This window comes from Haliaeetus albicilla, chromosome 21 (assembly GCF_947461875.1).
Source record: "Haliaeetus albicilla chromosome 21, bHalAlb1.1, whole genome shotgun sequence".
Lineage (NCBI taxonomy): Eukaryota > Metazoa > Chordata > Aves > Accipitriformes > Accipitridae > Haliaeetus > Haliaeetus albicilla.
Window position 1 is genome coordinate 12,341,108 of NC_091503.1, and position 13,775 is coordinate 12,354,882.

At 47.9% G+C, this 13,775-nt stretch overlaps 1 protein-coding gene across 2 annotated transcripts in view; it reads left to right on the forward strand.

The window, feature by feature from the left end:
• Positions 1-1,379: 1,379 nt before the first annotated feature.
• TNFRSF11A (TNF receptor superfamily member 11a) overlaps positions 1,380-13,775 on the forward strand; it is a 29,783-nt gene continuing 17,387 nt past the window's right edge. For both annotated transcript variants that reach the window (XM_069808954.1, XM_069808953.1), the window contains exon 1: positions 1,380-1,999. In XM_069808954.1, the coding sequence (XP_069665055.1) occupies positions 1,940-1,999 (60 nt within the window). In that variant the 5' untranslated portion in view covers positions 1,380-1,939. The remainder of the gene's footprint in view (positions 2,000-13,775) is intronic.

Genomic DNA, 13,775 nt, shown 5'->3' on the forward strand with positions numbered 1-13,775 from the left:
CCACGGCCATTCCTCCCACCCGTCGCCTCCCACTCAATTTCTGTTCAGTACTAGAGCTGTAGCCTGTCCAGCCCAAGTGTGGTGAGACCCTGACTCCTCTGGCAGGTCAACAGGGCTCTGACGCTGCCATTGCAAGCTCTACGGCTTGCTAAAACCCATCACCATGTCCCTTGCTCTAGCTCTTCTCGAGATGAACGGGCAGCAGGCCCTAAGCCAGGCACACCGTGCAGTGTCCCTTTGCCCCATAGCCCGCTGTGGAGCATCAAACCCACTGGGTTTTGCACCCAAAGAGCCGTGTTGTGTCGGAGAGCAGGCAGGGGAACGTGGGCACCGAGACCTGCTTGAGCGCCGACTGGGCAGGGCCCAACGCTTGCAGAGGACATTGAGGGTGTTAAGTGTTGAAAGGAAGATTTAAAAAGGTCTGGATTTATGGTCCCTGGAAACTATGTAGAGGTGAAGTGAAGGTCATAGCTTCATTTTGCCAAGCAGGCAGACCCTCCGTGCTCGCTACAGGAGGGAAACTCAGCAGCCGTTTCTGTCCTGAGCGCTCCCGGCCTCTGAGCATCGCTCCTCTGAGCAGAAATCAGACAACAGCAGCACAGGTAAAGGATTTCTTTTAATATCCTCTTCATCGTTTGTATTTGAATTTATTTTTTTATTTGCAAACGCAGAGCAACTTATATATAACTTTTTTTTTCCTGGTCAAGGGTTAAATCTAAATACACAAGTGAAAGAACAACTTCCCTTATTTGCTCAAGTCAGAAGCACGCTCCTGGCTTATTTCACAGCGGCGTGTGAGCGCAGGGAGGCAGGGAAGTCTCTCACACGGTCAGTCAGCTCTGCCAGATCCGCAGCCTCCATAAATCAGCACTGCCCTGTCCTGCCCCACCGCAGAGGATTCCCACTCCCTTTGCAAGACGAGGGGCATCGCGGTCCGTGCCAGGGTTTGAACGGCGTGCCGCCGGCTGCAGCCGCTCTTTTGCCGGCCAAGGCGGTCGCTGCTGGGCCGGTGGTGTTGGCCATGGGTCTGGTTTGGGGGTCAAGAAGCCGCTTTGCGCTGTCCCAAGTCGGGTCGCGGGGACTGGCCCCGTGTGCGGCGTGGGGTGTTTTAGGAGAGCTCCTGAAGCACATCATCTGCTTTTCTTTCCCCTGGCAGCAATCCCACCCGCCGGCTCCCGCTATCAGCCAAAGCAAAGTACTTGGCGGGGGGGGGGGCTGGAGCTGTGCCAAAACGCCGAGGCTGGCACCCGTAGGGCTGTTGCACGGAAGCAGAGATGGGATAGGGGATGGGACGGGACGGGAGGTTTTCCCCAGTGCCGGGGGCAGGTTGCCGGCAGGAGGGTGGTTGCACCAGGGTGGATCAGAGAGCGAGGCAGGAGGCTGCCTGAGGCACGGCCGAGGCCCAAAATGTCCTCTGAGAGCATAAGGCAACGTCCAGAGGCGGTGGGGAGACAAAGCGGTTACAGGACGGACGGACGGCGAGGGATGGCACCAGGTAAGAGGAGGGCTTGGGAAGGGAGGGCGCAGAGGGTGGGAGGCAGGTGGATGGGTGGCCCTGCCAAAAAGGACTGGGAAAGCGGTCCCCATCGGCAGGAGGAGGGACGTGGGCTTGGTGACTAAACTTCTTGTAAAAGGGGGTGGAGAAAGGAAAGGGAGGGACAAGAAGAGGGGAAAAAAAAAAAACCTGCATGTCAAGTCTGAGGAAATGCTGTGGGAACTGCAGCCAGGCGCCCTTTTTTTTTTTTTTTTCTCTCTTCTTCTGCTTCTTCTCTCTTCTCCCCTCATGTAGCTGAGAGGAAGGAAAGGAAGAAAGAGAAGTAGCTAGCTCAAATGTGCCTCGCTCTGCTGCCGGGGCGCGGGGGTTTGGCTGGAAGAATCTAGTTTCTCTTCGGTGGCAGGAAAAGGAGCCGCAGGAGGAGGCAGAGACGGACACCCAGACATGCCCGTCCCGTCAGGCTGCTGGCTCCTTCTCCTTTGCCTCGCTGCCGCTGGCAAACAGGTAAGGCTGTGCTGCCAGGGCTGAGCTGGAGGAGGGGGAAGGCGGGTGTCGCGTCTCACCCGGGGACGTTCGGTCCTTCGCTCGGAGGAGGTGGCCAAGTCGGCGCTCGTGGCATCTTGCACCGCCGGCGCTGGCGGAGCGGGTTTTAGCAGGACAGCTTCGCCTGCCTTTTTTTTTCCCTCTGGTTGTTCGGGTTTTGGTTTTGTTTTTTCCCTGTGACTCGCCCTGTCTCGCAAGCTTCTCTCGCTTCTTTAAAATCAGAACAGCCCAAACCCAAAGCTCCAAAGGAAGCCAGAGGATCTGCAGCAAAAACGGTCTGCTCCTGCCCAGGGCAGGGTGTGAGAAGCCAGAAAATATTTGCAGTGAGGTTGTTGAGGGATATAATTTGCATGTAGAGTAAAAATAAGGCAGACTCCACCCTACCAAGCAGATTTATTCAAGAGAGCGTGAGTACGCTTGGACCTCAGACGTGGGATGAGCGTGTATGGTCCTCGCAGCCCAGCCACAGCCCTTCAGCCCCCCCGGAGGGGTGCAGTCCCCCTCGTGCTCTGACCACCCCGCCAAGCCGAATGCAGGCAAACCCTGAGCAGCCCCGGAGGTGGGACGGTGTTGTGACCCCAGGTCCACGGGTGGAAGACTGAGGCCAAACCGGTTACGCGACTCGCTTGGAGGTTCACGTGCCGCTCGTGACAGAGCTGGGAACCAAACCCCGGTCCCAGGTCAGCTCCCCCAAAAGGGCAGCCCTTTCCTCGTAAGGGGAAAGACATGAGCGAGGTTTGGTTCTGCAGTTGTTTGCAAACTGAGCGTGCTCTTTTTGCAGCTTTGTGCAATGCCAGGTGGCTCATGGTCAGCATGTTTTACGGTTGGGATCGTTGCTGGTCTTCCCCTGTTTTCAGACAGACCATTTTCTACAGCCAGCTCTTGCTCAGCCTTGTGAATGGCATACATTGGGTTTCCTCCAGTGGTTTAAATTTGCAGAATCTTGCTTTGCTTTTTCTAATTATACGGCTTAAGAATTATTCCTTTCCCTTTGGGTTATTTAGACCCTTCTAAACTGTTTGCAAATCCCAAGCTACAGGCACTTTATTTTCTCCATTAATCAATATTTGGCAGCCTCGCTACCATTTGTATTTCTTTCATTTGAACTTCTAGTATTTCTCTGCATCTCATTGTTCTTGATTAGTTGTGTCATTTTTAAGTGCTTCCTTCAACATGGTGCTGTAACCAGTCCATGGCTGGGTTCCCTGAGAGCAAGGTGCAGCTTCAAGGAAAAAAAAAAAAAAGAAAAGATAAAAAAAACCAAAAGAAAACAAAAAAACCCTCTGCTGTCTACAGTTTCCAATTTAATGTCTGACCGCATAGTCCAGAGAGCCTTCCCTCTGGATCCCTGGTCCTAAATATGTTGCCTAAAACCACACCGGCCTTCTTTCCCCCTCTAAAACATATGTTTCATGCTGTCCACCCTCGGTCCTTAGGCTTCTCTTAAATTGCTGCTTTCCAGGTGTCCTCCATATGTATATGAATGAGCCTGTATATTTCAAAAGTGATTTTTACATCATAGCTTTCAGGTGGTTTGTCCCATTCCTCAGCATCCTCTTTATCTGTCTCTTTTTTTCTGCCCTGGTGTTCAGGACTGTGATCAATGCAGCATGATGAGCAGACCTCAATGTTCTTCGTACCTTTGCTTCAGGTCACTAACCATTACATATTTGCTTCCTTCTGGAGCCATTTAGATTTGGGGCAGTTGGTCCCTTTGGAATCTCCTCATTGCCTGGAACCTGCTCAACTCTTGACCAAACCTTTTCCATGCTATAGCTCCCAGCATGTTTCGGGTACCCTGATTTAGGAGCCAGGAGGAGCTCTTCGTTATTTCTCACCTCTCAATTCATAGCCTTTCAGAGGATGCAAAACAGGGAACTTGTATTTATTTGGGGCTGATGCGTAAAGTCTTTCCACTGCATTCAACATGTGCTTAATTCTGAGTCTGTAAGTGGTTGCACAGGATGCAACTTTCCATTGCTAATGCCTTTGGACAAGTAGCAGTACCAAATAGCAGGGGGCTCCAGGAAAGTTGCAGTGTAAGTTTACATAGGATAAGCCATACTTTGTCAAAGAGCCCGTTAGTCTAATATGCTGTCTGCAACAGTAAGCAGGACCTGCAAGTCAAGAATGTGAAAGCAAGGCAAGCCTGGAGAGATGCTGCTCCCAGCCAGCCTTTCAGGTTCTCCTTTGCTTGACTGATTTGAACAGTGGCTTCTTATCAGAGTGCTGCGTTCTGATGGAACAAATTGTGACAGTAGGTGTGGTAGGGCTGAAGTTTGTCTGATGCACTTCTGTTTAGAGTCGACAATATGGTGGGGTAGTGGTAAGGCAGTGATATTTGCAATGTATATTTCCTGCGAAGAATGAGAAACACTTGGAAATGTAAGTTGATGAGTACTCGTAATTCTGCTGAGAACAGACATGATCATCGTCATCATTTTCACCAAAGAGGAAACAGGAACAGAGAATTCATGACTTGCTCTAGGTCACACACGGAGCTTGGAGCAGAACTGCTGGGAGGAGAGCTCAGCCCTCCTTGTCTTGTGCTTCAGCCACAAGATGATCTTTCCAAGTGATTTGTCTTGGGCACCTGTTAGAGGACCTGCTATTTTGCTTTCTGAAGCATGATCTGCTCAGCTTCTTTGTACAGAATAGTCACATCCCTTCCTTGCTTAACACCGGTGAAAAGCATAAATGTTTCTATCAGGTAGGAGTTAAAGCCTGTGAGAAGGTGCATTTGCAAATATGCAATAAACCAGTTGCCTGGTTTAATGCTAAGGACTACTCTTCCCTTCTGTGGCCATGGGATGGGTTCTTCCACTACTCTGTAATATTTACTTTATCGGGAAAGTTTCTCAGTGCAAGCATCTGGAATTCTTTGTAACCTAGAAAAAATTTGGCTAAAATATAGATTATCTTTTAACTTCCTAAAATACACAGTGTTTATGATGAGAGGGGAAAAAAGAGCTTAAAAATGTCTATGCTGTGTTATATCACAGGCTCTCCTGGTCCAGTATTCCCACTCTGATCAGGACCAAAGGAATTACTCAGTAGAGCAAAACTACAATATCTGATCTAAACTCCTGGATTTATTCTGTTGTTAACAGCATGGGTTTCAAAGTTACTGTAATTCAATTAGTTCACTTGTCAAAATGCCCTTGCAGGAACAGTTCCTGCAAGGGAAACTGCAGAGTTTTTCATTGCTTTGCAGTTTCCCCTGGAACATGTGAAAAATCTTACAGAACCTCATATAAAAGGAATATAATGCATATAAAACTGAACCAATCCACAATTTAAGAAACCTCTGCCACTTTTCTTTTCATGTTAAGTATCACCTTCCTGATGTAATTCATTCTTTCCCACAAATGGGACCAAAACAAACCTTCGCCACATTTTCACAAGGCAGTAGAACTCAAAGCTTATCAGCCATCTCGAGGGTACTGACCGACATCATTTATGGCACAGGGCTTTCTTCATGGTATGCCAGAAGAAAAAGAAATGCAGGTCAAGCGGAGAGATTAACTGTGGCCCTAAGGATCTGTTTCTATTGCCTGTTACTCTCATGCCAAGCACCCTCAAGCTCAGGAAAGTGGGATGTAATTTGACCACTCTGCAAGAACCAGTGCAGATGCTAAAAGGGATGTGCGCATAACTACAGCGTAGAAAATCACGAAAACCTTGAAATTGTGCCCTCTGGCATTTATACCTTAACGCTATTTAGAGGAATCACGTTTGAGTCGCTTTGCTACGTTTACCCATCTGTCCCTTGCAGTTCAAGTGGTGGAAGACCCTGCTGTACTAGGTACATGCGTAGATGCAACAAAAAGGTAACCCCTGCTGCCAGGCTGTCCTCCTCCTGCTCCTCCTTGTCAACTTGCTCCCTGTGTGACCAGGTCTCCAGGAGGTGTTTGAGGTGACCAGAGCCAGGAAGGTTCCTGCCACCGCATGCTGTGACCTCAGAATCCAGACCTCCTTCCATCCCACGCCCCGAGCTGCAAGGGGCCGCTCTCCAGCGCGGAGGAGGTGGGCGGTGGGGACAAGAGGGAAACGGAGATGGCTGGTTCATCACGTCCTCGGCTGTGACCGTGCTTCTTGCCCAGGCTGCCCCTTTCTTTTCAACGGAAACTCAACTTGTCAAGCAGCGCTGGCTTCTGCCGCAGCTGCTCACCCTCTGGTTTAAGGATGCACTGGTTGGTGTTGCCTGCACGGAGAAGCAGCTGCTCTGAGAATGGGTCATTATTACTGACGGAAAGCGCAAAGGCAAATATTTGTGTGCGATAAATGCAATATGAAAATGAAGTGCTGTTTAACCAGGTTGCACTATGGACTTGGGTAGGCCTCAGTCTGTACGACACAATAGCCTGCCTGCAAGAACTTGCCCATTTTTATGACTTACTCTTCTTTGAAAATGGTCCAAAGTTCACGTAGTAGAAGAAAGACTTGTTGGATCTCCAAGAGCAGCGATGGCTGAAAGTCGCAGGGTGGGCTGCAGGAGGGAATCCTGCTCTGCAGGCTGCGCTGGCACCCAGGGCACTCTGCTGTTGTGTCTGCTCCATGGCAGCAGGGTTTGGTGTGATGCTTCAGCTCTGGGGAAATGCAAATTTTCCTGATTTTTCTTTGTTCATGCGTCACCGCAGTGCACAATCATATTTGTGAAGTGGTGCCTCACAGAGGCCTCAGCACCGCACCAGAGGAGCGATGACGACTTGTCCCGGCGCTCCGGGACATCCTGGTTTTTGTCCCATACCTATGCAGCCACCTCAGCTGCTCTTCACAGTGCTTCCCATGGTTATTCTTGTTGTTTGCCTTGTCAGGGCGTGAGTTCTCTGGGCCAAGGGCTTGGCTTGCTTTGGTGTTTGTATAGCCCTTAGGATGTCGTGGCTGCAAACAAAGCCAAAGAGTCATTAATCACCGCAGGATAGAGCCTCATCCATTTCCCACCCAAGTCACAGGGAGGTCTGCCCACGCGGGCCCAGGAGGGGAGCAGAGACATCCCCCCGGCCGGCTACCGTCGCACAGGCTGCAGCATCCAACCCTCCTCCTTATTCTCTGGGTCTTCTTCTGCCCACGGCCTCACCGGAACCCCCGTGGTGGAGGCACGTTCCCCACACCGCTTGGCCAAATGCGTTCGTGGTGGGTCCCTGCCTCTTCCCCGCCATGTCCCCGGAGGCGAGGCTGGAGCAGGGGCCGCGGCAGAGGACGGCAGCGCAGCGGGTGAGAAGAAAGCTGAGACCCAGAGCTGCCTCTCGGCTCTGCTAGAACCCGCCGGCTGCTCCCCTCTTAAAATCTAGATAAAAGAGACCAGGAAAGGCTATGTTCGGTAAAAGAGCCAAGCTGGCCGGTTTAATCCACTCTGTAAGAGCCAATTAGCCAAGGAGGGGGGGAAAAAAAAAAATGAGGTCATTCACCCTCACCACTTTGTGGCTACTCCGAAAGAAAAAAAAAGTACATAGGATCTGTTCAGGAATGACAAAGAACAACATTTGTGACTACAGATGGGTGCAGAATATATTTAGTCAGTGGTCAAAGTGGAGGGAAAAGAAAAAAAAGTCTTGTACGGAAAAAAAAATACTGTAAAGTTTTGTTAGGCAACCCATTAATCTGAAATACAGATAGGGAAAAATGTGCTACTAGGTTCATATGAAGTCCTAAAAATTGCTTATGTAGCACAGAAGGGAATCTATTTTGAGCACGTTATTATGCCACAGCAAATAGTTTTGCCTTGTGAACATCATGTTCTTCAGTAACTTTTCATTGTTCAGTAGCAAGGATGAGATGATTCCTTGAATCTGCTCTCACAGGAAAAAAAATTGTCCCCTGCCATACCACGGGTAGTAAAACAGGCTGCTTATGGAAACGAGCCAAAGCCTGTTCAAATCAGGGAGGAATATTTCCACTGACTTGACTGGCTTATGGTCCCTGGCAGAGCTGGTTCCTTGTGGTGACATCTAAAGAGTAAATTAACCAATTCTCAGCCCAGTCCTGAGCCCTTTAATGAAGGCAGCAATTCCTTCATGATGGAGAAGGCACAGATCCAATCATGCAATTCTTACTATAACTCACACCAAGGCAGAACAGTCCGTGGGTGTTATGTGCATCCCCTCTATACGACCATCATCCAAAATAAGGGTTACAGCCCTACCACTACCATTCGTATTTCTGCCTGCAGAATATTCAGCATTTCTTCCATGTGCAATGCTAAAATCCAGGAGAAGGAAACCAAAGTAGAACATCAGGTGGTGAAAGCAGGCTTCCCCTGTTCTTTACAAGCTTTTTAATTCTCCCCAGCAGTTCAGCTACAATTGCAGGGTCTTGCCTCACACCAAATTGGTTAATACGTTATATTCCACTCTGGTGGCATGCTGGAAGGAAAAGGTACATAAACATGCAGAATTTTTAAGCATAGAAAGTCCCCATTGAACTCCTAGTCTGGTGTCCAGAAATAGCCAAGCCCAAAAAATCTGTCATGTTCATTTCTTAAGAGTTGACTTCAGTTGATGAAGCATAGAAAAATAATCTGCTGAACTAAAATGCAAGAGGAGTGTGCTCCCCATAAATGATTGTGTCTTTAGTGCCTTTTTTAGTATTATTATTATTTTGATTAAGCGTGAATGGGTGTAGAGATACTCATGGCGAGCCATTGAGACTGTACCTGGAGTTGTGCAACTGCTAAGCTTTTCTATGGAGTGCTGCTCTTGCACCTGTTTAATCTAGAAGAGATTTGCCTTTTCAGGCCTTTTCACAAGTACATCTAGGTATTAGCTTTAGTAATGTCATTATTGTGCAGTTTTTATTTCTGCTTGTTATGGACTGTTTTCTTGCTGTCAAGCCTTTTTGTTAAATATTTGAGTTTGGTTAGCTTTTGGGTTTTACCCTCTGATTCATCTTTAAAATATTCTATTCTACCTCGTAGCTATTAGTCTTTGAATTGCTGTGGCAGTGGGGACACGTAGGTTAAAACATGAGGTTTTGCACCAAAGTGCAGGCAACATGCAGACGCTACCGACCACCCAGTCGATGAAAATGTTAGGTGTACCCTTCTGTCGGTTGTATGAAGAAGGCTTTGTGTCTGAATGATGAATGCTGTGCATGTGATGGCGAGTTTTCAGTCCACTGAAGAAAGCTGGCTGATTCGCAGGTTTGGTCAGTAGCCGTTTCAGCCCTGCTATCTATCACCTCCGTCATCTCCCATATGATACACCTGAGGTTCCTGTCTGCCTTACCCCCACCGCCCTGCTGCGAGAGTGGTCAGTGCGGCACTTCTCCTTCGCGTAGTCTGCCGGCTAGAAATAACTCTGGTGGGTTTGAGATTGAGAAGACTGGTCCTTCCCGTTGGCAGAGCAGCACCAGCTGCTCAGGTGTTTGCTTTTTGCTGCGTGCTAAAACAGAGGGGCAAGGGGAAGAGTCAGGATGGGGCTTCTACCACCGTTTGCCTGCTTCCTGGCTGCAAGTTACACTTTTCTCTTGACCTCTTTATTATCGGATTTATCCCTCATGTTCCTCCTAGCACCTTTAGGTATTCAGGCTCTAGCAGGGTTTCAAGGACCTATTTTTAAGAGTGAAATAATATTTAGTTTTTAGCTGTTGCCATTTCCCGGCTATATGTTACCACGTGGTGGTAGTTCTGTGATGTGGTTTACTGGTCACTGGAAAGTTGACATCACCAAAAGCATTTCATTCACAATCTAAGATTTTCGTGAAGAATTACAGACCTGTAAGCCAATAACTGGAATTGCAAAGCTGTGCCTTGTGTGCTGCTTTGATTGAATTTTTATCAACGGTGAAGACTGCCTGTGAAGGAACTGTTGCATTCAGCATCCATGTGATTGTGATTAAGTTTTTAACATAAGACTCTTCTTTCCCTTTATAAACTCACAATTGTAAAAATTTCCAGAGTCGTTCATTGTGCGCATTACTATTAAGCGCCTCCATAGAGTGCCTGGGAGCACCAGCCACGGAGCAGCACCCATCAAGAGCCTGATTCTATTTTTATTCTTAAATAATTTTTTTAGGCAAGCCTCTGAAACTGGCAATGAGCTGAAGAAATCTGGGTTTTGCTTAGCGATACTGCTGACCCAAATCAGGTAGGAAGCTGGAAGGCTGTGGGCACACAATTGGTACCTGTAAGAGGAGTAGGAGTGGCTCATATTTGAAGGAGAAAAAGCAGCAGATGACTGCAGAGGCCATCCTAGCTGGATACCAGGGTGCTGCACTTGCAAGGGCTGCTTCAGATCTGGAAATGTTGGTCAAAGCTCAGTCCCCATGATGAAGACAAATAAAGCCCCAAATCCACAGAAATATTACAGTTCTCCAGCAGGCCAGTCTAAGGACCTCAAAAGCAAGTGGTTTGAATAAACTCAGTCTCCAGAGTGTAAAGAACAAGTGGTGTGCAATGCAGGACAGACCACAGTTGCCTCTCCTATAGGTACTTTGGTTCTGTAATATTAAGTGGAGAAAAAAATGTGCTTTGCTCAGTAAAATGATGACAGATGACTTGAATACTCTCCAGAAACAACTACACTCAGCAAGAAGGTGTCATCTTAAGATAGTTACCCCTTGACATGTCCCTTTACATCTCAATTTTTGCAAAACTACGATTATTGCTAATGAGCCATCCTCATTGAGGCCTCAGGTTCTTGTTCAGAAGTGGCATGGGAAAAAGGCTGTGGAAACCCCCGAGCTTGTTCTTCCAGATTTTTTTCTTTCAAAGGGAAGGGGCCCATGCAACTCTATCTTCTCTGAAACGTCTGTCTGGATATTCATCTGAGCGAGAAAGTAATTTTAGCATCCATGACACACAGCTTCTGCTGCCATCTGATTGCTCAACGGCACCAAGAATAAATATTTCCTTAAGCCTGAGGACAGGAATCTGAATGCTGCTGGTTCCCCCTTCAGAAGCACCTGTGTGTGTGTGTTTTTTCAAGGTCTGAGTAACACAGTGGTGCTTTGTAGCTCTGAGTCATCGAAGCTCTCCGACCCTACAAGCACACTCTTGCTTCGCGTCCTTTTCAACGAATAGGCAAAAACAAAAGAAGCTGAAAAGGCTATCTGCAGCTCAAGACCAAAACACAGTCCTCCTGCAAACCTTGACATGATCATGCCTGTTTTTCCAAAGAAGTCAATGGTGCTACTCATGTGCTTAAAGGTAAGCAGGTGTTGGCGTGCTTTACCGAACTGGATCCACCAAGCCTGGAGGAGGGTTTGTCTTTTTTCTCCCCCTGGACTCTTCCCCTGTCAGATATACTTGTTCTGAGGTAATGTTAATCAAGCAGGAAAGCCGACTTTTTTTAGGAAATGGTGCAAATCTGTGTGCTTTCCACACTTTTTAAGTGACAAATTACATTTACACAGGATACTTAGAGCACTTTGAAGCACTCATTTGCATGTGGTGGTGGTATTTAATGGGCAACTTCATCAATAGCAAGACCATTAAAGGAATGACCAGGCTGGGTTTTGTCTTACTTAATCACTTCAGAGGTGGTTGACACCTTCTTATTCATCAAGGCCCCTTCTGTCTCTAGATAAGAGCTTGGTGATGTCCAAATCCCTCTGACCCACGAGCCAGGACCCGATGAGAGGAAGGATGTTCCAGGGGTTACAGGGCAAACTTGAGACTTGGGAGACTTGATTTGGTTTCCTGTCACCTCTGTAAAGCCAGCCAGCCTCCGGGTGCGAGTTCCTCATCTGCGAACTGAATTGCACTTCCCCGTCTCGGAAGGACTCTGTGGCGGGAATGCGCTGGTGATGGCGAAGGTCATCGTGCTGCCAGCAGCACGAGTACTTCTCAGCCCCTGAGGGAAGCTGACGTACAGTTCGACGATGAGACACACACAATCCCCTGGCAGAGGGTTAAACGGGGGCTAACCTGACTTCAATGGGGCTGTGTTAGCAAAAGGGCCCAAGTTCAGCTCCCACCCTAAGAAAACCCCGGGTTGCTTTTGTTTCCCTTCCTGTCCTCTCTGCCCCCAGTTTTCATGCTCGGCGGCTCCAGCCAGTCCATACCAGCCCAAAAATCCCTTGCCTTCTGAAGGAGGCTGGGCTCACATGGAGGTTAATACATGGATGCCAAGAGCCTCGTCTTTACGCTATTGAGCATAAATCAAAGGAGGGAGTATTGCAGCTCTGTGAATGCATTGGCTTGTGTGAAAAAGGGAAGGACACGGTCGCAGAAGAGACTACTTATTGATAAAGAGCGTAGATTTATGCAGCTGCAGCTGTGAGTTATAACCTAACAATAGCCCTCTTTATATGGTAAAGCATGGAGGTATGAAACGATTTCCAAAAGGTGGCTGAGCAATTAGCCTGCTCCCTAGCATCGGTGCCAGGGGATTGCTGCTGCTCCTCAGGCTGAGTTGTGATTCTCGGAAATTATTCCAGACCCTTTAGCTGAATGCTCTTTAGCAGATTTGCATATCCTTCCTTAAAAAGGATGACTTTGCCCTTGTTTGACACTTCAGTAATTTTTTAGTCTTTTCTGCTAAAGAGGAACTATCAAACTGGGGCAAACAAGGAAGAAGAGGATATTCTGTGCCAAAAATGAGTGGCTGGACCTATTGTTGGTCTCATCACTTTTGTTGCCTTTTCAGATGCCCGGGAATAGAAAAGCAGTCACTCAAGACCTTGTCTCTGCTGCTCAGTCCCGCAATGTTGCCTCAACCCTGTGCTGGCCAGTTTAGTGTTTTAGCAGATGCCACCTGAAGTGCCTTGCAGAAAACGAGCTCCTTCGATTACAGGAGTATTTTCAGTGTTTCCCCTGGGACATGGAGCAGTGTCACTGTTCAGCTGCCAGGCTGGCCCAGCTTTCCATTTCCTAGATTGCCTCTTGCCTCGCCAGCACTGATCGTTATCTTGCACCCCTCCTGGGAGGTGCTGCACAAACATGAAATGCAATGTTTGTTCCAAAAAAACGTATAATCTAATCACGAGAATGGTACTGCTAATGAATGCAAAGAAAGAGACAAGGAAAAATAAGACAACAGAAGATTTCTTGCAAGACTAGACTGTTAATTGGACCTGGGGTTGTTGTAATGGTAAGAAAATGGCTATAAGTTGTTTATAACCTGCAAAAATATAGAAACTCAAGACCTCTGACCCGATGTACTTATTCTGTTCCTGACACAGCTAGCGCAGTTTTGATAAACACAAGTCATGCACCAACCCATGGCTCAAACTCCAGGCCAAAAGGTTGTGTTTTAAAGAAAAATTTCAACCTTTTGGGTCATCTTTAGGTTACAAGACCCTTCCCAGCATTAGAAGAGGACAAGGTGCTTAGGGAAAAATATTCTCTGTTAGAGATGTTGCTATTGCTGAAACTAGAAAAGGAGGAAAGAGGAGAAGTAAAGACTTGGAGGAAACAAGGGGAGAATGCTAGGCAGAGGAATGGAAACCAGTATCAGTAGGCACAGGGCTGTCATATGGTATTAGATAGCAAAAGTTCCCTTTAACCAGCAGCAGCAGCTTTATTGCAGCTTTCTCAAAGTAAATGAGATTTTAAGTACTCTCTCCAGTAAAGAAGGATTCCTTGCTACAGGCCAGATTTTGACTCATCTTATCTATATTACAAGATCAATAACTGGCTGTAAGGTGTTGAGTTTGCCTGGAGGACTTCTGCCGGGAGACTCCCAGGCAGCCAAAGCAGGTTAAGCGAGGGGCTGGGCACGGTGCTTGGCTGGCCAGGGTCCCCAGCACGAGCCTTGCCCCGAAGCCTGGCCAAGCGAACTGTGGACGTGGGGCT